Source organism: Eurypyga helias, unplaced genomic scaffold (genome assembly GCF_000690775.1).
Source record: "Eurypyga helias isolate BGI_N326 unplaced genomic scaffold, ASM69077v1 scaffold9638, whole genome shotgun sequence".
NCBI classification, from domain to species: Eukaryota; Metazoa; Chordata; class Aves; order Eurypygiformes; family Eurypygidae; genus Eurypyga; species Eurypyga helias.
In genome coordinates this window covers 51167-75653 of record NW_010268985.1, presented here as the reverse complement: position 1 = coordinate 75653, position 24487 = coordinate 51167, and the positions used below count along the sequence as shown (strand labels likewise).

Sequence of the window (24487 nt, the reverse complement as noted above, 5' to 3'; positions counted from 1 at the left end):
GCCAGGCAAAGAAAATATTTGCAAAGTAACAGATGCTCACATATGCAACTGATTCTAATGACTCAACTTGTTAGTCAAAAATACTGCCACTGCTTATGCGGAGGGGTGTCCCTGCCCAGGTTGGGTGGTGAGAGGATACAGCGACTGCTCAGTGCCCCATCTGCAAAGAGTCAGGCTGTCAGTTCTGCCTTATCGCAACTACCTGCTACGTCAGGTACGTACTACGGGGAAGACCTCAATACACTAATGCTTACTTGTGTGGAGTAGGATGGGTCTAGTGGGGCAACTATCCGTTTTCTGTCTTGCCAAGAATCATTACTGCTAGGTTGCTTTCTGAGGAACAGCTGGCTGAAGTGCCAACCTTGAATACAGCTGAAGGCAAGCTAAACATTCACCATTCTGGCCAAGGAAAAAGCAAACACACAGCTGCTGGACAATCTGAAGGACACAGGAAAGGGGTGGGTGTTCAAAGCACGGCTGCTGGGGACACACGCAGGTATGCGCGTGCCAGAAAGCTCTGTCTAAGATAAGGCAGAATGGGTAAGGGCAAAAGCACAGAGCTTGATGCAGTAGCATAGTGAAGCCCTGGGGAAAAAACAGCATGAACAAATGCATTTTTTGGTTCTTGACTGGCTACTTACATTGCAAGGAAGGAATATGCCCGTGGAGTGATTAAATCAAATAAACCTGTTCTTGTTCTGTAACTAACTAGTGTGTCAAAGAAATGCCCATTTTATCATCAAAATAGCCATTCAACTGGAATATGCTTAGTCAGTACAGTCCCTACTTCAGAGTATTGCCACATGAGTAGGAAAGAGGAAAGAAGGTGACCCACAGTGCATTCTTCAGATCGTAAAGACTGTATTTCTGCTTCCTTAGATGGGGTTTCTGTATGACTAGGCAGAACCAACTATCTCGTTAGAACAGATACACTACAGATTGTGATTTGCACAGAACCTGGACATTTTTACTCCTAAAATTATTTCACCTCCTAAGCCCAAAGTTCATTTCTAGCACACCTTTAAGAGTTGACCTGATCCTCATGTCCCAAATGGATTCAGTTCTTCCTACATTATCAATTGCACCAGTAAACAGGCCAATTACCAGAGGCAAGGCCCAAGATCATAGAATCACAGAATGGTTTGGGTTGGAAGGGACCTTAAAGACCATCTAGTTCCAACCCCCCTGCCATGGGCAGGGACACCTTGCACTAGACCAGGTTGCTCAAAGCCTCGTCCAGCCGGGCCTTGAACACTTCCAGGGATGGGGCATCCTCAGCTTCTCTGGGCAACCTGTTCCAGTGCCTCACCACCCTCTCCGGGAAGAACTTCTTCCTCATATCTAATCTAAACCTCCCCACTTTCAATTTAAACCTGTTACCCCTTGTCCTGTCACTACAGGCCCTTGTAAAAAGATATTTTATTTGGCGCATGAAGGACTGACTCTCTTTCCACACCATGGCTTTTCTGTTCAATTCTCGTACACCTTTCCTATTTCAGTCATTCTCAAACTACCGGTTGCTCCCGAGATTTTGCCTAAGCTCTTTCATGAAGTAAATTCGATTAATTTGTTACACATACAGAAGCATGACATAAACAAGTTCCAGTAATTGTCTTGATTCCCACAGCAAGGTATCACTGAGGACAGATTCTCTCTTTCAGATACCTATTGTTGCTTCTCAAACTCTTCCTGGTGACACTACTAAAGATTTATTAAGTTATATAATAATCCAGGAGAAATTACCTGCTGGTTTGCCATTCTAGGCAAAAACGCAGGCAAAACCACACACACCTCAACCTAAAGATACTTCGCTTTCCAAAATTGTGGGTCTGTTAGCTTCTTTTGTTATCAGGAGACAGACTCACATGCTACCATCTCCACCACGAGGCAAACTGACGCATATACCCCACGTGTCTGATGCCTCACGGGAGAGCCGGGTGTACTGTGCGTGTGTAGAATGGGTGTTATGTTGAAGTGCAGTATTTTCCCAAAGCCAACATATTTCCTAAACGGCGTATTCACACAGGCAGGCCAGTTTATACACTGGAGAAACTGTTCTCGTGTGCGCTAGTCACGTGCAAGCAGAGACAGTAACCTGGAGCAGGTCATTACCATGAACAATTGCTTCAGCCTGCAGGCCACCCCCACGGGAGGGGGTTGCAAGGTGTGTGCCACATGCGTTGCTCTAAGCACTTCGAACAAGCGTTCCCTGCTTTCTCAGATTCAGGACAGAAATTCAATTACTGCTTTAAGCGGATAGAAAATGAAGAAGAAAGTAACGTGGGAAAACAAGAACATCACGGCTATGATAGAAATAAGAATGTGTTTTACACTGGAGGCAGAAACAACCACAAACTGAATTAAAAGTTCTTAAAATCTGCTTTCAGGTACAGAATATGTCAGGGTGAGATTTCTGGTCACAAGCCTCGGACACCATTATGGAATAGACTCTGTAGAACATTAATCTGGAGGCGCAGAAAAAAAAGAGAAGTGGAAGTCTTACCCCTGTGGTTCTTGGACGGTCTTGTTTTCCACTTTCTGTTCGCACTCTTTTATCATGGAGCTTAAAATAACCTAAGGCATAAGGAAGAGATATACGTGACATTTTTTCTTTTGCATTAGCACTTTGCACAAAATCTGCTCCACAATTAATTCTGACATTAGCAGAACTGCTTAGAAAGTTTCTCTGCTGTTTTTCAAGTGCATTCAAATTCCAGCTCTCTAATAACAACTTGTGGCTAGAAACAACAAAACCATTCAAAATACTTCAAGTAGTAAAATGTTTTTGAAGTAGCTACAGGAGTTCAAGACTCCCTCCTGCTTCCCCTGCCTTTTTAAAGTACAGATAAAGCAAACACTTCTGTGACACACCTCATCTTCCTTTTTTTCAAACAATACTGTTATTTATAAGCAATGACCTCTGACATACATTCATCTTCCCTCTATTTTCCTTTGGAGAGTTTCCAAGTACCTGTTAAAATTTGTATCTTTACCAACTTTATGCATGAAAGAAAAAGCAAGGAAAGAGAAGAAAAAAGCAGGACAGCATCCTCAGACAACATCTCAGTGGAAAGGAGGGGCTAAAGCAAACTTGGTATCACTTCACTGGTGCCTCCCAGGTTTCTATGAATCAAGGTTTTTTCCCTTACTTAAGCAATTGCAGCGTTAAAAGCTTCTGCAGAATATTTAAGGCTGAAAAAAACAACCCCACACTGACATTTTACATTTCTCCAGCATACCAAAAATAAAGGAATGTTTCCCAGTAGCAGGCTTTGAAAGAAATTGTACAATTCATTGGACAGGTATCTAAATCCCTGCCCACAACAGTACTGTTTTAAACACATTACGACAAAAGCATTTGAAACACTTGGGCAAAACAGCTGCAGTGCAGTGTGTGAAACGTGTATATATATACACGTATATTTCATACATACATAAACCCACTGCATACATGGAAACTTTCTCTACTCACACCTCCAGAGAAAACTAAACACTTTCTCTGAGAGACTGAACTTAAAATCTCAAAGCTGCAAGCAACTAAAATTAGTGGGGTCTTACCAAAACCTGAATATAGACAACAATGGGAAAATCCCAGTTTCAATCTCCAAAATACAGATCAGTCACTAATGGTTACAACCAAGCAATAACAGCTTTAAAACATATTTATATACTTTAAAAAGCTGGTTTCTGTCAAATCGCTATTAGGCAGCTGCAGCACAAAATATCCTTTGAAACCATTTGTTACACTGATAAGATGTGGCCCGGTGTGCAGATCTGAGCCGCTGTTCTGCCTGTTTCTCCAAAAGTATTACTTCAACATCTGAAACAGTTTGTGTAGCAGGTATTATATACCCCAGAACGTTCCAGAAAGCAGCATTCAAACCCATGTAGGAGTCTAAGGGGACTACAATTCTTACTGCTGAATCTGCCATCCTTTATTTGCACAACAGATTATGCAAGTGCTTAAACTCAAAAGCACAGAGGTATAAAAGAAATATATTCAGAATTCCAGTGAAAAACCAAGCTTTTCTTTCTGTATCAAAAGAAAACTGAAATTTCTGGGCACAGCAGCCATAACTTGTGTTACTTAGCAGTTCTACCCATGCGTCAGAACACTTCAACGTTTTTGTACATCAGTCTGAACGTCACAAATATCATTAATATAAAGTCTTGGTCAGGGCGTGAATAATTCAGCAAGGACTCAGGATCATTTGAATAGCAGGATGGAGCCCCCATCCATTGCGCAGCCTCTTCCGGGAAGGCTGCATATTTCTTGGATGAAGTGGAACAATTCTTCCCCAAACTAATTTGTCTTAAAGTTCAGGGTGAAACAGAAGAATGGTATAAATAAAATAAATTGCCTTATGATACTATATGATATTGCACATACTGCTCACACCTCTTCCTGCGGGTTCTCTTTGTTTGGTCATGGGACTCACTATGAAATCATTTAGACTATTAGAGATTTCAGAGACAGAACTCCACAGAGACATTAGAGAGGCATAACGTGCTTAATTATAATAAACAACACTGCAGAAGGACTAAATGTTTTCACCAAGTACTGATTATACCTCACTATCATGCAACTCAAAATCCAGTTATTCTGAATAGAAACATAAGGCAAGTGGAGAAGGAAGAAGGGACCCAACATGGAATTAGAGATGCTGGCAAAATATCTGCAACGTCTGCACAAGGTGAAATCTTTAAAGTAAAGATGACAGGGTCTGGCTTAAATGCCCAACTTGCACTTTTGTTTATACAAATGAAAGGAAAGTAAATATGAGGGCTAAGAGTTAAACACTGTCTGACAGGATCACAAGCCAATTTCACAAATGTTACATTTCCAAGATGAGAATAAACTCAGTACTGATGTTGGAGCCACAAGAGCTAAGGCTCTGTGAATGAGAAAATGTGGTTTTGTAACTGGTATGCTATTTGAATTGTGAATAACACAGTGACCAAAATAACAAGAAAAGAGTTAATTCTGTTTATGCAAATGTATAACTATTTGAAACAGTAAATCACATTTACTTCAGAAAACACAGTTTTAAGACAGAAGGCTTGAAAGACAGACACTGAAACCAACTGGGCCTCAGAGGTCTCTACCATGGTGCCTAAACATCCTGTTGTAGCAAGGAGCTGATGAAACACCAGATTTCCATTTCTGCAGTAAAAGCTGTAGTGAGTTTTCCATCCCACTGGAGCAGGAGTAAACATTTTTAGATTTATGTTTCTCTCTGGCTAAACAAATAAAGCACTTGGCATTGTGCCTGAGGCCAATTAGTCACAGTGATGCAGAATGTGGTAAAGGAGGATTGAGAGCTGTCTTCATTTATTTATTTATAATCCTATTTAAGCTCTCAGTTCCTTTTCTGGCTGCAAGACTCAACCTCAATCAAATAAGTTCTTTTGTTCTAGTTCAGGGTATCTTTTGAACTGACTATGCCCTTAAACCGTAGAAGTTGCATTAACTGCCATACAAAAATGAAGCATTACTATTTCTACCAGTTATCCCATCAATGAATATGATAGAACAAAGAAAATTATACTAAATCCAATTTTGCCTACGGCAGCTTTCAGATACATTTTTAGACTTCCCCTAACACAATACATCTCCGAGCTCACGCTAAATATGGAGTATCCTCACTGCCAGATCTCCTCCAGTGCTGCTTGTGGTAAGGAAGTGCAATTCTGTTGCCTTTGACTGATGCTCAGGTCAGTACTGTCCCTTCTGACTCAGCCCTCTGAAGTCAGATTCTTTCCTTTTACATCTGAAAGTTCCTCAAATTAATTCACCTCCAGTTTCATATATTGCAAATTATATAAAATAATGTAATAATATGCAGAAAATAAAAGAATGACACTACAGGCTATTGGACTGAAGATGTAACTGGAAGAAGGGACTTTGTTTCCAAGTATGAGAACTCAGATCTCCTAGAACAGTAATTTCAATTAGGTCACTTTTGCAATTGTAAGGAAAAGTACTTTTCTCAAGTACAAAGTAATCCATGGAAATGCAGTGTTAACCTATGTTAATTTGTAAATTTTTATTCAGTTTTTTCCTCCATCACTTGAAATGTTCACACTGTCAAGGTTTTCCTAATATTCAACTGAACTATGTCTCGTTTTCAGCTACTGACTTAATATCTGCATGTTTCAATCTCTCTTAGCGTTCATCCTCTGCAAGTATTTACAAAAAAGTGCAGACATACGGCCAAGATTTTCAAGTTTCTCAATTCAGCTTCTCCTGCTAACTCTTCTCTTCTGCTGCTTTCTGTAAGCTCTTTCTACCAGAGAACATCTTGTTGGCTCCCAAGTTGTCCTGACTGCTGAGGGTGGGAGAGACCCTCTGGAGGTCATCTGGCCCACCATCTCCCCCTGCTCTGGCAGGGCCACCTACAGCCCAGCTGCCCAGGACCATGTCCAGACGGCTTCTGAGTGTCTCCAGGGATGGAGACTCCACCACCTCTCTGGGCAACCTGTGCCGGTGCTCGGTCACCCTGACAGTGAAAAAGTGTTTCCTGATGTGCAGAGGGAACCTCCTGTGTTTCAGTTTGTGTCTCTGGTCCTCTCACCGGGCACCGCTGAACAGAGCCTGGCTCCATCCTCTTTGCACTCTCCCTTCGGGTATTTATACATGTTCATGTCGGTCCCCCTGAGCCTGCGCTTCTCCAGGCTGAACAGCCCCAGCTCTCTCGGCCGCTCCTCACAGGAGAGGTGCTCCAGTCCATCATCTTCGTGGCCTGTTGCTGGAGTGTCTCCAGTAGGTCCATGCTTCTGTACTGGGGACACCAGAACTGGACACAGATATGAAGTGCATCCCACGTATTTCAGGACTATACGTCCCTCATCCTTGCCTCTTTTCTCTCCTGCACTCCACCAATTTTCACCTGCATTTCCTTGGATATATTCTGGCCATTGATTATAGTGTACCCCTGCCTTGATGAAAAAACAGATGGAAAAAATATGTCCTTTTTCTTTGATCTACAAAGATCTGTGTGTTCAAAGTGCACTTCTGACCGTTCAGTATTTCCCTGCAGAGGTCCTTGGCTTAGAAATACATTTTTAAAGATTATATTGTTTTTTAAATCACAGGACCTATTCCTTATCAAAAAACTCCCTCAATGAGTAGGTCATGAGTAGGTCTCCTTAACTTTTGATATTAAATACCACTGCATTTCAACTTTTGCTGCCACCAGCACCTCATACTCAGTAAACATAGCTGCTCACCTCATGCTCTGGCGAGAGATGTTCCATATCGGTTCGTAAACACTTAAGTCCAGGTAAAAAGTGATTGACCATTAAATCCTCTGAAATAACTAAAACCCAGGTTGTTAAGGTATTATAAGGCTTATCTTCTGAAATGATACAGTATTTTTCTGTCTTCTGATAATGTTATTCTACTGAGCACAGGGACAAGCTACAGCAGTAAAACCCAAGGAACAGAACAACATAATAAAGGAGAAAAAAGATCTTAAACATATTTAACTTCATGTATTTCATACATCCATACCACACTACCTTTTTTTTTTTTTTTTTTTAAATTTACTGGCCTTCATCTTGACCCATGAGATTTTTTTCCATTTTATTTTCACCCCTCCGGTCCTGTTGAGGAGGGGAGTGACAGAGCGGCTCGGTGGGCACCTGGCCTCCAGCCAGGGTCGGCCCACCACATCCACCTTCTGTGAAAACCTCTTCTTTATACCGATCATGTTTTACATCACACATTCAATGACAACCTTTGTTATTTGTCAAGTATGAATCCTCTCCCCCCACCAGGGACTTAACAGCTGAACTTCCCTTAAAAAAAGGATACAACAACAGGAAAGAGCACTGTAGGATTCAAACAGGTGGGTAGCTATATCCAGTCTCTTCGAATCCACGGACTGCTGGTTGTTGACCAAGGCTAACTTGTGCAAGTGTGGAATAACAACTGTAAAAGTAAATAGTGGAGTAAGTATTTGAAATTGCTTTCCCTAGACTTGCTTAGCATTACACAGCTGCAAAGTGGCAATCGCAGGCATTGGAAGCACCACACACCAGTGTGGAATAAGAACTGCAAATGACAGCTTTTGAAGGGACTGCCCTTGCAGATTTCACCCATCAACTCAAACTTGAAATAAAACTGTGGCAACACCACCTGAAATAAAAGGGTACCTCAGAGAACCTTTGAAATAGTAACAGCTTACAGAAAATATTTTGCAACGTTATTACTCTCCTGTTGCTAAAGCTGTCTAAAATATGCTTCTACCTTATCAATGCAGCTGATAAGCTAGTGACAGAGAGATGCACGCCATGAGAAATCTTCACTAACTACAGAGGAATCCTGCCTAATGAGTTTAGCTTGCTAACCTAGATGCCTGCGGCTGGGAGGCATGATGGCTCCTCATGTTTTGTTTGCAAGTATCTCAAAAGAGAGTCTTAATAATCGACTTTGTTTGCTTTACATTACAGGGCCATGAAAAGAAGCAGTTTTCTTAATTTGGGATGCACTTACATTTAAGATGTGTGGAATACATGAAATTTATATGCCAGCAAGATGTTAAGCAACGAGGGAGGTGGGAAGAGGAAGATGTTTTACATGTCAAGTAATTAAAAAAAAGACAACTTCAAATTTGCTGTGCAGCGAAGTGACCAGTCCCCTCCACCTCTGACACCACTCACCACCATGTGCTGGTGTTCTATATACACAGCAGTGGTAGGTAAAGTGAAAATTATACTAGCAGTGTCTTAAATACTGGGACATGTCAAACTCTGAAAACGAGAGTTTTCATCAAAATTTCTGTAGAGACAAAAAAAATATAACCATCTTTGGGACAGAAAGAGGAAGACTGCATCTTCTCACTGATGCAACTTACATTCATCTCTAAATCTTGGCTCAGCATTCGGTCCAACTCTTCCAAACGTTTTTATGATTTCCGTATGTAGAGAATGTTGGTCTTGATATTGAGGGTCCTCTAGGAAAGATGCCAGCTGCATTTTTACTCTTTCCAGAAGCTTAAATATTCCCAAAAAAATAAAAAGTAGACAAAAGAATGAAGATACTAGAAACCATTATGGTCAGTTCAGAGTATGTCTATAACCTTCCATATTTCAGATGATAAAACTTGGACCTTCCATTACTTTACAATATTTTTCTGACAGTATGTTCCACACACTTTGATGCGGCTCTAGACTTTAAGGACTGTGTTTTGATCTATCTTTCACTGTAAGACAGGTGCTTCCATACCACTGTTGTTCTTTCCTCCTAAGGTTTCCTTTGATTTGATACTCACGTTTTTTTCACCTGCTATTAAAATTTCCCTCTTACTATTAGTATCTTTGGAGTTTCCCATTTAATTAGAATGGAATTCACTTTATTTTTATTGTTATATATCTCAATTAGTACACTGAATGATTTTCCGTAGAAGACAGAGATGCAAAAGTAAGCATCAAAATCAATGGGATTAAAAAGATTTCAACTAGAGGCTAGAAAAACTGAAAATACAAATATATCTGAGATGACATAAGTATTTAATTTGCACTCAAAGTTGTAAAAATAACATCTTTGATACATCCTGGAAGGCGGTATCACCTCTGTACTCTAAGGCTTATTATAATTAGTGCAATGGATACAGTAATTTTTGTGTGGTAACAAAACAGTATTCTTCCCAAACTGATTATAGGCATGCATTCCAAGCTACAAAATTGTTACTTATCTGTCTTCCAAGTACTTGTGAGTCATCACTGACTTCTTACTCACATTTCCTCAAACACATTCTTTCAGAATATGTTGAAATTACAGGAAGAATGCAAGCTCTGCGAAAAGTTGCAAGGACTTCAAGAAGAAATCTGGCTGTACAGTAACTATATAAAACAAACCACGGTATTTCTACTGCTTACAGCAGAATCCTGGGCGTCTTTTTCAGAATTTTGATCTATTACCAAAGTTTCATCATTTAAAAAAAACTAGAGGGAATTGCATATCTATATTATCCTCAAGAACTATTTCAGTTATGTCACTATGATGTCTTTTAATGCCATCTTGGACACCATGGGCTAAGCCAGCAGATAGGACCGGAACCACAAGACACTCGTGTCCTTCTAAAGTAGTTGGAAGCCAAGCAGTATCCTAAAGCATCTCAAATATTACAATATACTTATGTGGAGGTAACGGAATCCCACCATGATTTTCTGGTTAGCACTTTAAAGTAAAGCTACTTTATTTGGAAATAATGGACTTGGATTTCTCAACAGTATCGGAGACTGTTTTAAAAAACACTTTGAGCATGGGATTTCCCATCTTCTAGCACAGGCCTCCCCCTCCACACATCTGTTTTTCTTTGTTTATGTTTGGTTTGATATTTAGAAGAAAATGTTTTTATTATCTAGAAGAGGGTTAGTTTGTTTCCCCCTCCAAAAAAACCCCAAAACAAAAACAAACTCCAAAGATCACTGCAAAACTGGAAAGCATTTTGGAAGAGGATATATCAAAGGAAGAAATAATAAAGAAGCTGCTTCCCGCTGCACCCACTCCCCTCCCCCCAAGTTCACTAATAAATTAGTGGACCTCTGGTTTTATCAAAATCACCCACTTCTTACGCTACAAAAACAACAGCCTGACAACAGGTGTCTCACCTCTCTCTGAGTAACAGTTTCCATGATGGTCCCAAAAGCAGGAATTGTTGCAATCCTTACTGAGCTGCAATAGAAAAAGAGAGTCTTTAAGTTGTATTAAACATTAAGAATAAAAATTAATTAAAAATAAAGATAAATTTAAGAATTAGTACTTTAAGTGACATTAGTTTCTAGCAATGACAAAACAAAAGAAGCAGACCAGGAGAAAGACAGACAGGATTAACTCAAGGTCTCAATCTGAAACTCACAATTCGGGATCACTGGACAAGGTAACAAGGGCCGGAGCAACCCGCTTGTCAACTAAGGCTTCACTCATGCCTCGAAGAGTCAGCTGTAAACCAGTCAACATGCAATAAAAAACGGTTTGGTAAACTTGAACTGGGTTAGCTGTGACTGAGGATGGGCAGGCAGACTCTTGGGGTTTTTCTCGGTTTAGTTACCCACACAAGACATTAAAATAATTAAGACACTATTCATGCTCTAGCGTTTATTAGTAACAATCTGTTAGGGAGATTAGCAAAGCATCCCTCCATAGCTTGAAAGAAATACCACATCAGGATGTCCAGGAGTTGAAGTACTACGGTTGTGTATCAGAAATTAGGTACAGCCAAAATAATTTTGCATATCACTAAGGCAAATGACATCTGATTTTGCAGTAGTGAAGCTGATAGCATTACAGAACACACTCATATCCAGCTTTCTGCTGGAAATAATATAAGCAAATTTTAAAAACTGAGAATATGATTAAATATTAAAAAAAAAAAGTTACATGGATTTGGTTTTCTATTTAAAGTTTATTCAGTAATTTTACCCAGTTTAGTTCTAGGTGTTGCAAGTTTTTACTTACAAATAAGTGATTTAAAAGTTACATTTGTTTAAAAGTAATTCAATTTTTGTTCAGCTAGAGTAAGAAACAGAACTGATGGTTATTTCTTCCTAAGTATTAAGAGGGATGCTAGGTGTATAAGACAGTCAGGAAACTTACATTTCAGGGTCACTGGAGAGAGTAATGAGAGCAGGAACAACTCTCTGAGCTACCAGAGTTTCATGTACCCCCTTCACCAACAGCTGAATGGTCGGAGCAGGGGGGTATCACAGGTGATGCACGGAAAGAGCGAGCACAGTATCATGGGAAGAAGAACGGCACAACCAAGAGAGAGAAAGAAAAAACACAAAAAGCAAACCAAAATTAGAAGCTAAGCAAATACTGCTACACTAGTGCTTCATATATGCAAAGGCATGAAGAAAGCTGAAGTGACCTGGCGGTCAGCACAAACCTGACAAATGCTACAATATGATGTTTTCTCTATTTTCAGCTATTTTAAAACTTGAACCCTCAAAAGTTTAGCGAGTAATTCTGTATTATAATTCAAATACCAATATAATTAAGTATTGTAACTATACATATAACAATGTATAATTAAATACTAAAGTGTTGCCCATTTGAATTTGACAGTTTAATCTAAATACTGTTCCTAACTTAAGGGAATGGGATTTATGATAGTATGTGGCTGTTAACACAAAATCGACGTATTTAGCTGGGCCAAATGCATGTAGTTTTCCCTGCACTAAGTGATGCCTTTTCAGACCTCTTACAGCGAGACAAAGATCACTTTCCCAGATGCCCACTAAGCTTTCCTCAAAGTCATTTCAGACTATTTTAGATTTAACTGACATCGAAGCACTATGTACATGACATATCTCTTGTTTCCCTTGGTGGTCTATGCAGATAGAAAATGGATAATCCTTGGGTTATCTATGAATTATACTTCATCAAGTCTTTTTGCAAACTAAGGAAGACATACACTTGTTGCAATACCTCCTAAATATTTAAAACTGGTATCACAGGGAAATTTATGAAATTTTCCATAAACACGTGGAAATTGTTTAAATTTAGAATTGTCCATGTGATTTTTTTTTTATATAACTTATGCAGCAAGCATATACCTATGCACAGCTACTTATGTGGCAGATGCCCTTGACACGTCTTCTACATATAAAAAATGACTAATTAAAAAAATGAGAAGTTTAAGCTTTCTTCGTATTCAGCAAAAGAGAGGGTTGTCTGCGTTAATAAAGAAGGGAAAGCCTTGATACTTCAATCTTGGATCTTGTAAGGAATTCTGCATATATTTGCCAGTTCTAGGGGATAAACATAAAAAGCTCACCAGTAGTTTGAGAGAAAATCGAATTGTTTTTTAAATATTTAGCTGTATTCTAATTACTTAGATTTCATCATGAGCACAGACTGAATTCTATGCTTTTCCGCCCAGCAGTGTCCTAAGAGAACATGTGGCATGGGGAAAGCAGTAGCTGTTAAATGCTAAAACCAGGCAATATCTACACCCTCTAACCAGAGGAGGTTTTACATTCTGCTACTTATTTGAGCATTCCCAAGCAAATTGTGAAAGACTGGAAGGAACACGACTTTCCAGGAGTCTTCTGTACAAAGCAGAAATGGTTATTCAGCAGTACGTGTGTGTGCTTGCGTGCACAGGGGCGCACGTGCACTTGAAGGTACTGTGGCCTTACAGGTAATAACTGGGGAAGGAAGAATGGGGAGAGAATCATTAATCTCTGGAAGAACACATGCATTATTGCTGCAAAGCACCCGGACAGGGAAAACTGCAACTTCCTATACTTGTTACTCACGAAGTATTAGGAGTGTCAGCTCAACTACTACATTTTAACATTAATACACTCCAGCATTATTTACAGTGGCAGCCACTGTAATAAAGTGCTGATGTGCTCAGCTTGTGGGCTACCCTTCAGACAGCTGCTAAGGGGACAGCTCACTGACTACAATGATCTCTTACATACAGATTTACCAATTTTCCCACTGATTAAAATAAAGAATGCTTACTATTTTCAGTTTTGAACAAACAGGGACTTGAGTGTTCTTTCACTAATCCTAATTCTGACAATAGCCTAGAGGTAATGTACTGCTTCAAATTAAAAAAAATAATGTTTGGGACTTGTATAATTAGCAAACAATTTAGAACCATCTCAGCTCCATGACTACGTGGGCTGCCACACTTCCAATTATGGTAAACAGCATCGTTCTGGCTTACAGAAAATGGAACATGCTTTACAATTCAAGTGTCATTCTGAAGATAAGTGTTCCTAGCCTTGAACCTAAACAGACCAACCAAGCTTTATAACTCAGTTCCGTGCTTCATGTTCAAACCACCAGGAATCAGATTTGTTTGCATCAACATTCAAATGGGAAACCACTGACTCGACACATGAACGCAGCAGCAACAGACACAGCTGGTTGGGCAAAGCCATGTAGCAGCGTGTAAGGTTACGGTGAGACAGAAAACACACATCTTCATGCTGTTTGGATTTAAGTAGGCATGCTATGGCCATCAAGAAAGTGGTGATATGATACTATTTTTAGTAAGTAAAGCGACTGCAACAAAGTAGGCTATGCTATAATAAAAATTGAAGTATACTAGGAAACAAGCAGTCGAAAAAAGCATACAGGGCTGCCTAAAAATTATCAACATGCAGTGGAATCTGAAAAGAAACTGCAGCCAAGACAACAGCCTGTTGTAACTGAGGATATGTCGTAACGTAGCTTAGTGCTTTATCTGCAATGACTTGCAGAGTTGCAGTAAACCCTGATAGCTGTGTTAAGTGCTCTTTTTTCCAGAGGCAGACTTGAGATCTGGCTTTGCACATGGATACAAGGTGGCAGGTTCACCTAGAGGAGCCCAGCAAAACTATTCCAATGAGTCTCATGTGGCAGACACACACAAGGGAGTGTGATTAGAAAAATGTCTAATATGCAGGCATCCCTTTGTTCAGCAAGTGGAGCATGTCCCAGATTTTGTACATGCCTTTTTAAATTACGTCTTGATGAAGCAAAGGCACAATGTGGAAATAAGAGCAAACTTAATCGTTAAATGTAAGTATCTTTATCCTGAACAAATTTCTAGATGTTAAAGGAAACAAAAAGCTGTCACTCTGTGGTAAGTAAAGTAATTGCAAATTGGTTTAATTTTTACAAAAAACCCCACATAATTGGTTAAATGTACATTTTTACCACCATATTTGGCAGCAACAGAAACTAGTTTGAATGACAATGCAGGTGCATTGTACAAATACACACAAAAAGTACTGAACTTGTCAATTAGGCTACTGATGATGTGTTGAACAGCAAAAGCAAACGTTAAAATGCAGAGAAAGGTGCTTGTTTATCTGCAGAACTGAGCAAACACATTTGACAATGTATTTTATTCTGCTTGGAACACAGCTTAGCAATGAAATGTGTTCCCACAATCAGAAAATGTTTTTCAGCATGCAATAATCAGAATGCAACAATCAAGCCAGCAGCGGATCAGAGAACACACACCAGTTACTCCAGAAACATCGTGCAAGTGGCTAATGACAGAGTGCTTAATGAGACAGACGCTCCCGAAGATACAGAAACAACTCCACAACTTCCTGCTCCATCACACAGTACACAACTTGTTTAAGCCATTTGTAAATCATAAGAGTGTAGCAAAATTATCTGAATGACTTTTTTTAAAAATACACTCCAGTCTTAAAAAGGATAACACTCACCTCAAACATTCTAGCAGCTGTACATCGAACAAGAGCAGAAGTATGGACAACTCCATACCATAAGACAGTTAAGAGCAGCTCGTGATAAGCTGGGTTTGCACTAAAATAATGCAGTTGGGAAATCAGGGAAGGAGAAGAAAAAAAAAAAAAAAAGAAGAAAATTTACTCCAAAAGCCTGAATAAGTTCTTTGCCTAAAAATGTAGTCTCAAGAACCTACTGCTCAACAAAAATCTAAACTTCCAACATCTGTCCTTTCTGAAGGATACACAACATTTATCCCATTTCTGAAGGGCATGAAACATGCTGCTGTTTAGAAAATAGGTTGTATTTCAGAGCTTACCTAAAACAAGAAGGTGAAGGATATAATTTTCAAGAAATGCTGACACTGAACTGAATGCAAACACATATCTAGAGTAGATCATCATAGTACAGGAAATACAAAACCAACTTCCATTTTACGCTCAATGACTGATTTTTTGCGTGAGTTTTTTTGTTGGGATTTGGTGTTTTACACTTCAGAATGTTTCTATCACTACGTTTTTAACGTAGAGATTGAAAACTTAAATTCTGTGAAAGACCAAGAAATAAGCAAGTATAGCCTTTATTCACCTGAAGCATCAGAGTTACTAAAATTAAAGCCAGATTAGCAGCTTTTAATAGAAACTTCTAACATATGTATATCTAAGACTAGCCCAAGATAAATGCTTTACCCCAGTTCCACAAAGGAAGCTTTCAGGCTGTCAAGAGGAGCATGGGACAGTGAAAGCATGGTCATTACGTCTTCTAAGAATCCAACTAACAGCTTGCGGTCTTCTTCCTGAAAGAAGAGCATACAATGTTGAACGCAGTAGATGTACTGCTGTGGTCATGATGACGTACAGCGACGAGAGAGGCAAACGAACAATGAGAAGAAGCTAGATTTAGCCTTTAACAATTGTCTTATGCACTTCAAATATGTGGTTTAAGAACATGAGCATTTCAAAGCAGACGCAAGGAGAGACTGTATTTCTGTATTTCATCAACTAAGCACATATGCATGTGTAAATTACCCAAATAGTTTTACTAAAGAAACTTTTAGAAAGATTACTTAAGCACTTTCACGGCTTCTGACAGTTTTTGACTCCTCAGTCCATTAAACTTATGTGAGATGCTGAAGGATGTATTTTTTCCTGCAAGCCACGTACAAGCTGTTCCATAACTGCTGGTTACTGGAGGATCAGGTAGTATTATTCATGGAGTGTTTATCTTAATAATAGGTAACATTAAAAATTTTAAGACTCCAATTGTGCCCAAAATGGCAATTTAGCTCCTTTATTGTTTCAGTAAATGTTGCAAAATTATGTTTTGCAAGGGTCACACAGTTAAATGGCCAAGAATCCATTTATTTAACAACATTAGCATTTTTGATAAAGGAACATGGCAGCTATCAATGTCCCAGTGTTAGCAGTGGTGAAGATGCCAGATGCCATTTTAAGATCTACTGAATTCAGGTTTTAACACTGATGACTATCATCTAAATGGAGTAGGCAACCTGACTAGAAAACTTGGCTTTTGAATGTGTGTACAGCTGCCCACTTTCCTACCAATCTTCAAAGCGCAAGAGTCCTAACAGTTTTGAAAGAAAACAGTAAGGGTCTTTTTGGTGGAATAAATTTTACACATTATTATACATATAACAAAGAAACAGAAAACCAAACCTACCTGAATATAACATGTAAGGACCCCTGTTGCATAGATGGGAACTGTGGCTTTTGTTAGCACTCCATTACCTGCTGTGGAATCTAATGAAACACAATGAAGAATTAAGGTTTTACATATACATGCAGGTGTATATATGCATGTGTGTCGTATAGACTATTTGTTCACATTATACATATGATTAATATGTAGGTCTATATTTTGTAAGTATTATATATATTTACCTTTTAATATATACATGAAGAATTTCTATACCTAAATATGCATATATACACACATGTGCTAAAATAATGCTCAGGTGGTATTTGGATTTGAGATGTTCTTTATACTTTACAAACACAATCCACAACTTCAGTGTTTCATTCAGATTAACAATAGACTTTCAACATTTCAGAAAGATGACAAATTTGAGAACTGCAGTCTGAAAATGTTATCTGAAAAAGAGTTTGACAGTTTTTTTTTCCCAGTGTCATTTGAGATCATTTTTTATTTGTTTGAATAAAAAGCTACTTACCTATATTTTCCTCAGACAGCCTTAAGATTTCCTGGAACTGTGGTTTTACCTAAACAAAGGATGATGAATCTCATGTAAGAAAAGCTGTTACCAGTGTCAATTAACTTAGGAAAAAAGTAATGATTAAAAAAAAAAAAACCAACACAACAGAAGGACATTTTGAAGGTACAGAAAGAAAAAAAATACCAAAACATTTGAAAAAGCGTAGCCACCTTTCACAAAAACTTATAAGTATGACATAAGAGAGTAAAAATTTCTATTGAGTACCCACACTGAGGTAGCAGCAGTATTTAGCACTCCCGATACCGGAAGTTGAAGCCTTTTGGTAATGTCTTAGTTGGGCTATTTAGGGTTTATGGCTTTACCAAGCTGTATGTATCAAAAAAAATTTCGTTTTGTTTTCTATCTTTGCTGTCCATGAAGCGCGCTCTTCCAAAATACAGCTGTGCTAAGCAGCATCAGAACACATTTTGTAGAAGCAGGAGTTCCAAAGTTAACTGACAGAAGGGGCTTTCAAAGACCAGAGACTGGCTTTAATCTCCTCTATGAAGGCAGCAGAGTATTCTAATCCTGGTTTGTAGTGTTATCTTTAGGTAATCCTCTCATGTTCTATCATTTTCCTTTAAAGTTTTTTTTTTTTAAATCAAGAAAATTATCTATTTCATCTGTAAAAATGTTTACAGATCATCTACAGAAAATACTTCAAGCAGAGAAAGCATTAATTTTAAATTTTCAATCAAGTACAAGCTGGAATACTAATGTACGCCAAAACCACTGAACAGTATGCTGTTTTGATGACAGAAATTTGTTAAATCACTAGAACTGGGATATGTATCCCACTTATTCTGTCATTCACAAAGTATATATGAAAAATACAATTAAAAAAAAAAAATCCTTGCTTGTTGGGCAGGATGAGAAGCCCGTTCCAAAACGGGAAAGACCAGAATGCAAAATGATGCAAATAGAGGTTTAACAGTAGAGGGTTTAAATGTCCTTATGGAAAAGCATCAGTGTGACATGCAAACATAAATGGTCACATCAAGTGCAGGTATTCAGACAAACCTTAAGTACAGAGAAAATATATTATCAAGGTACTGTTCCTGTAGAATGTTTAGGGTAATATCTTACCTTAGTGTTTGTAAAAATTTTGCCAAATGTCCTACAAAGTCTCCAGAAAAATCTAGAGAATTCATGGACACAGGCAGTTGATGCTACATTGATCTTGCCAACTATTTCTATAAGCTGTGGTAACCTAAAAATCAGGAAAGAAAGCAATATTAAAGAGTACTTTTGATCTTTTGTTTCTCTCCATTTATACTTGGATAGCTTTACTGTTCATGCTAATAAACATACACGTACACACATACGAGCACTGTTGGTTCTAATATGATTATCTACACATGCTGTACAACTGACCCTTGAAGAAAGCAAGGTTTTAAGTGTAGGAGAAATCTGATCGATGTTTTCAAACATCTGTTATGGCAGAACAGTGTATTTAATGACATAACCAGAATACAACAATCTTCACTTCAACAGAGAATTGACTATATCAGTACAAAGATAAAGAAGCTTTTTTTTTTTAGCAAGTAGTTAACCTACACATTCTGCCAGACTGATTTTATTGAGAAAATATCAGCTAAGTCAATTCAGCATGAAAACCGAAATGCCTAAAAAACATGATTCTTTTTCTCTTTAGTAAATCTTAAGCACAATACTACTTAAAATTCTGATGTTTAATAACTGTTCAACATGATCATGCCTAAGAACTACTCACTTTGACACATTTTAAAATTAGGAATCACAGGATACAAACGAACTCACAGTTGATTGACTACCCAGAGCAATGTCTCCCAGCCTGTGGTACCCTCATGTTCCAGCTGATAGTCGTACAGTTGCAACAGCACTGCTAATTGTTCACGGCTTCCAATGATGATGGCCACATCCTGAAGAGGCGACACGGGACGGGGAAATCTAGTGACTGCAACAGCAGAGAACAAGTGATCAGGAACAAAAGAAGATGAAAATATTTTGGAGGCGATGTCAGTAAAGATAGATAAGAAAGCCTGAAACTGTTTAGTGCCTTCTGTGTAAGGTTATCAATTTGCTTTTTAAAAATCACCGAGTTAAATCCTGTTCTGAAGCGATTACATGACCCTCCCTTAAAAAGAAAAAAACACAGGTACAGGGAGATTATGGAAGGTCACAAGGAATAAAACTCAGATTTACAGTAGGGTGACTTGCAGGCAAGATTCTGTGACTTCTACTGCTACACTTCAATCACCTTACTGCCCCAACCTTTATATATGAGGTCGTTTTTGACGCTCCCCACTCCCACTCCACTCTCTCAATTACTTGAATTATCAGAAGAGAATAATTTACACATAAAAGCAAGAACTCAAAAAAATTTTAGACCATTCCAATATTTGGAGACTGAAAGTCAAGTCAAGCATACTTAGAATTATTTAGCAATAAAGTTACTTGTCAAGAACAATCTTTCTTACAGCAAAATTCGAGAAAGCTAGCTCACAGTTCCAGCAATGCTACTGGATTACTGAAGAGTACGTGAGATGATTTTTTTTTTCTCTAACTTTTGTGAAGGAAGAATGTGTCAGACTAGGCCGAGGCTTGACATTTTTTGAACTGCTTATTTAAGCAGTAGCAACTCAGGGAAAAAGTGCTCATCTTCAAATGACTCTGGTCAGCTGAACAAGTTCTACCACGGCACGTTTAACAGTTTCACGTAAACGCGCAATAACGTACCTCTAGCTACTTTCCAAATTCTCCTTTAAAGTTGTTCTCTGTCCTTTGCATCTTCACACAGAGCACTATTATCAGCATGTGGCAGGTATTACCAATACCATCTTTTAAAAGAAGTATTACTAATGGGAGAAAACATTCTCCAGGCTGGGACTGCTGATCTAAGTCTCACTTCACTATTAGGTCATTCAGCCTGCTAAGATATTTCCTAGGCACATAACACAGGGTGACGCTCTCCCACTGTTATTGGCTGTTACTGAAGCCCACTGTTAAGAGCTGTTATTGGCTCCTAGTGGAAATGAATTCTTCAGACACTTTTAGGAAGTCCAGTTAAGGATTACTTTGCTTTCTCAAAAGTTTCTTAAAAGAAGCAGAAAGAAATAATGAGAGATGAAATAAAAATTATTTTTGTGATAAGCTGGCCTCTCAAGCAAGTGTAGAAATGGGTGGAAAAAGAAAGGATTACTTCAGGATTTGCTAAAAGACCAATGAGAAGGCTAAACGGTATTTATTTTTCCCCCCTCCACAACCTGTGTTGTGTATTAGGACAAAAAAGTATTTTATTACAAGACTCTCACTGGATTACATAAAACTCTCTCAGTGGGCACAAAGAAGCCATTTTGTCTGCAACTTACAGTGCAGAAAAGTACCAAGTAAATACAGAAAAAAAAATCCCGAAGGATATCATTTAATTCTTTTTTTCTACTGGAAATAATTTTGTAAACACTCATGAATTGCATATTTCTTCTCTATCAATAAACTGATATTTATATTTAGTTAAATACAATTTAGTTAATCTCATAAAGGCTTAGGTCTAAGACCGACTTATTTCACAGGAATGGAATAGGAGCAGAGGGAGGAATGGAAGTAGAAAGACGTTTTCCCAAAAAGGAAAAAAAAAAACAGAAGAAAAAAAATCTTGTCAAAACTTCTTATGCTGGAATCCAGCTTTAAAAACAGTAATAACTCAGCAACACTAAAGAAAAGTAATTCATAACACAATACAGGTTCCCTGAATTTCTTTCTCTGTTCTTGCTATATAGGAAAATACAATGGAAAGTACAGATAGATGAGAAATAAATGCTTGGGGACAGAAGCCTAAAACATTGTACAGAGAGCATGCTACAAAAACCTAGATTTTATACATATATCCTGCAATTTATGGTTATGTAGTAACCCTAAAAACACATGAATTCAGGTATATGGACTATTCCTAAAATTCCTCCTTCACCTTTAATAGTGATTTGGCATTTGTGACTGACTTCTACTAAAGTTCGTAAAAATTCCACATATTGGAAATTATTCATTTACCTTCTATTTGTGGTACTTCTCCCTGAAGTTTAGCCTTGCTTGTGAAAGGTGCGTTCTGCAGCACCAGTGCAAACAGTGAAGGAATCAGAGACTGCAGAGCAGAGAGATACATGTGGAGCTTATGTTCATCCAAGCCATGTTCTCCTTCCTGAAACAAACAGGACATTTCGTTTAAGTTTTTGGTTTGGATGATCTGTTGCTTAGGCATGTATTCCCTGGCAAGAGGTCAACACATCTGCGATGAGCTTCAACACAGAAACACTAATTACACAGTAATTTATCCTAACCACAAGCTTACTTTGTGTCACCATCCAAATACCGTTATCACCCTTAAGTCACAGAATCACAGACTGGTTTGGGTTGGAAGGGACCTTAAAGATCATCTAGTTCCAACACCCCTGCCATGGGCAGGGACACCTTTTGCTAGACCAGGCTGCTGTCACTTCTCAAAAGATTCAAGCAACATCGCCTTTGGCATTTTGTGGTTCACATTGATGAACGTACAAATATCATGAAAGAATAATTTTCAGCATGTTTTGGAAACATGATCCCTTGGTTTTAGTGACCAGTGTATCTAAAAACTGAATAAACTAGTCACCTGTGCTCTGAAAATAAGCACCTTGGTTGTGTGTTAGATTGTTACGAGACACCATTTTCCAGAACTTTCCAGGTATCTACCAAGTCAGGAGTGCAAACTAGCTCATCATTGCAAACCATTTAACCAATTCAATTACACTTTTTTTTTTCCCCTTAACAAATAATGCACTTTATTAAAAAGCACACTATGAGACCCTTTAAAATAACTTAAGTACAGGGCAAATGCACTCAGAATAACATACATCATCTGGTCACAGCCTCAAGCAAGTGTTTTCTGAACTGCACTTGGATTATTGGGCTATAAAGTAAAAAAACACTGCTATAGAAGCATTTTCGTGTATTTTGCAGGTTTTTGTGGTGGTATGTTTTTTTTTTTCCTTCTTCAAAAGGACAAGTAAAAGTTATGGAGTTATGCAAAAATCTCCAGAAATTCTCCCCACCCCCCATTAAATAGCAATTTTTTTTTTTTTTAAATCTGCGTATGTGATACAGATACAGAGAAACCTCCCCAATGCAGAACCAGCTGAACACATACCCTGAGCAATTTTTCAATTTTATTAAGCAGTGTAGGTATAAGATGGAACTGTAGATTTCCCAGTTCTGTTGTCCAGGCAGCATAAGCAGGTAAAAATACCTGATGCGTTGCACTAACTACACGTTCCGAAGGGTCTCCTAAAGCTGAAAGCAGCAGTTCAAAGCCCTGGCAAAATAAAGAATATAATTACTTTTCCTACAATTCATTCATTTACTACACAAAACATGCAGTGTAGAAAAATATTATCATCTCTTCTTAAAACTTGACACTAATAAAAATGAAACAATGTAGTACATAGAAGCCTTTCAGCAGATAATTCCCAGCCCACCTACAAAGGTAAAAGTAGGTGGTCCCACGACCCTCGTGGTATTGCTCTACCATGACGTTACCAGAATTAATGCCTATTTTACCGCTCTGCCTTCAAAACCTCAGACAGGATTAGTTCTTCCTTTTCACTTATCTGCAACACTATTAGGCAGCATGATGTTGAACTACAAGTAGCCTTTATTGTAGTAGACGGAATCTTTGTTAGCAAGTGACGATACCAAAATTGGCTAATAATATAGGTGGCCAGTGCAGTGGGATGTTCTTGAAGGCAAATTACTAGAGAAGCTACGAATTACTAGAGAAGCTTCTGTATGAGGCTTACACCTTGGGCTCTAATGAAGCTTGTATGTTTATGTTTCCATTTTGGTCTTGGTGATACAATAAAATCAACAACTGTATAAACCACCAACATTTTTTTAATCATATAACAAGATTTAATAAAAGTACATGAAATTATGCATCCCCCTATTCACGAAATAACTACAGACGACATTTCATACACACAAAACCCAAAGAAACGGATACCTGTTGATATTTGTCTGGATCATCAATATATCCCATAATGATGCCAAGGCTTTTGATCACAGCTTCTCGTACCAGATCTGCCTTATCTTCCATTAGCATTTGCTGCAGCATGGAAAGTACTAACGAACTACGAATTTCTTTCTGTTTGTAAACAAGAAATACTTGTTAAATCCAATGCAACAAGAAATGGGGGTTTATAGCAAATTTTATAAATAATTTGCACATCTATTAGTGCTTACAAACAAAATCCCTTACTCCAACCATGGATCCCTTTGAATATTACGCATTCAGTTTTCACAACAGAATGTGAATGCATATAAAATGTCAGTAGCCTCATTAGAGAGCTTTTTGTCCTACTAAGCACAGAACTCAGGTCCTCCAAATCACATGGAAGCATGTACCAAAAACAGCTAACAGCAAAAAAAACCCTACTATAGGCCTACACTTGAAACAGAATCTTTAATAGTTCCACTGCTAAACTAGACAAATGGGTTTTTAAATTGGGTTATTTTCATCTTCTCTGAAGTGTCAAATTCTAGTTTGCTACTGACTTAATTCTGCTGCTTCTTTTGACTGGCAACACTCTCCATGTAACATTCCACAGTGGCTGAAGAACTCTATTACTGGGTACCAATTATTTTTTCACAGATTATTTCCTTAATTGGTCCTAACTATCTTTACTTCATCTTTAATGAAACAAAGATGATTTTCTCACAGACCATTTTTAAATACATTTTATAGCTAGACTGACCTGTATTCCCTTTTAATAAGCTATCTCCCTAATGTCACTTGCTGAATCTCACATGTGTAATGTAAAGTGGAGGAGAATGTGAATGTCTTATGCACAACATACAGCCTTAGGAATACTTAAAATGATAAAGGATGTTTACATTGCGCAACAGATTTTCATCCTGCTTTCACTAGCAAAGTACTTCGAGTCAGTATTCAAACTTACTGGAAGGTAAGGTGCTAGAGCTCCACAGGATTCTGCTACCAGCAGACGTCTTTCTGGGTATTTGTGGTTGATCTGGTAAAG

At 38.3% G+C, this 24487-nt stretch overlaps 1 protein-coding gene across 1 annotated transcript in view; it reads right to left on the bottom strand.

The window, feature by feature from the left end:
* KIAA1468 (KIAA1468 ortholog) overlaps window positions 1–24487 on the bottom strand; it is a 67222-nt gene that overhangs the window by 5297 nt on the left and 37438 nt on the right. Inside the window, exons 13-28 of the mRNA XM_010157942.1 lie at window positions 24407–24478; window positions 23452–23592; window positions 22600–22764; window positions 21468–21615; window positions 19221–19377; window positions 18528–18651; window positions 17400–17448; window positions 16889–16968; window positions 15898–16004; window positions 15187–15286; window positions 10866–10948; window positions 10618–10681; window positions 8859–8997; window positions 7817–7933; window positions 7231–7319; window positions 2504–2574 (exon numbers count right to left, since the gene is read on the bottom strand). Coding sequence (XP_010156244.1) covers window positions 2504–2574; window positions 7231–7319; window positions 7817–7933; window positions 8859–8997; window positions 10618–10681; window positions 10866–10948; window positions 15187–15286; window positions 15898–16004; window positions 16889–16968; window positions 17400–17448; window positions 18528–18651; window positions 19221–19377; window positions 21468–21615; window positions 22600–22764; window positions 23452–23592; window positions 24407–24478 — 1706 coding nt within the window. The remainder of the gene's footprint in view (window positions 1–2503; window positions 2575–7230; window positions 7320–7816; window positions 7934–8858; window positions 8998–10617; window positions 10682–10865; window positions 10949–15186; window positions 15287–15897; window positions 16005–16888; window positions 16969–17399; window positions 17449–18527; window positions 18652–19220; window positions 19378–21467; window positions 21616–22599; window positions 22765–23451; window positions 23593–24406; window positions 24479–24487) is intronic.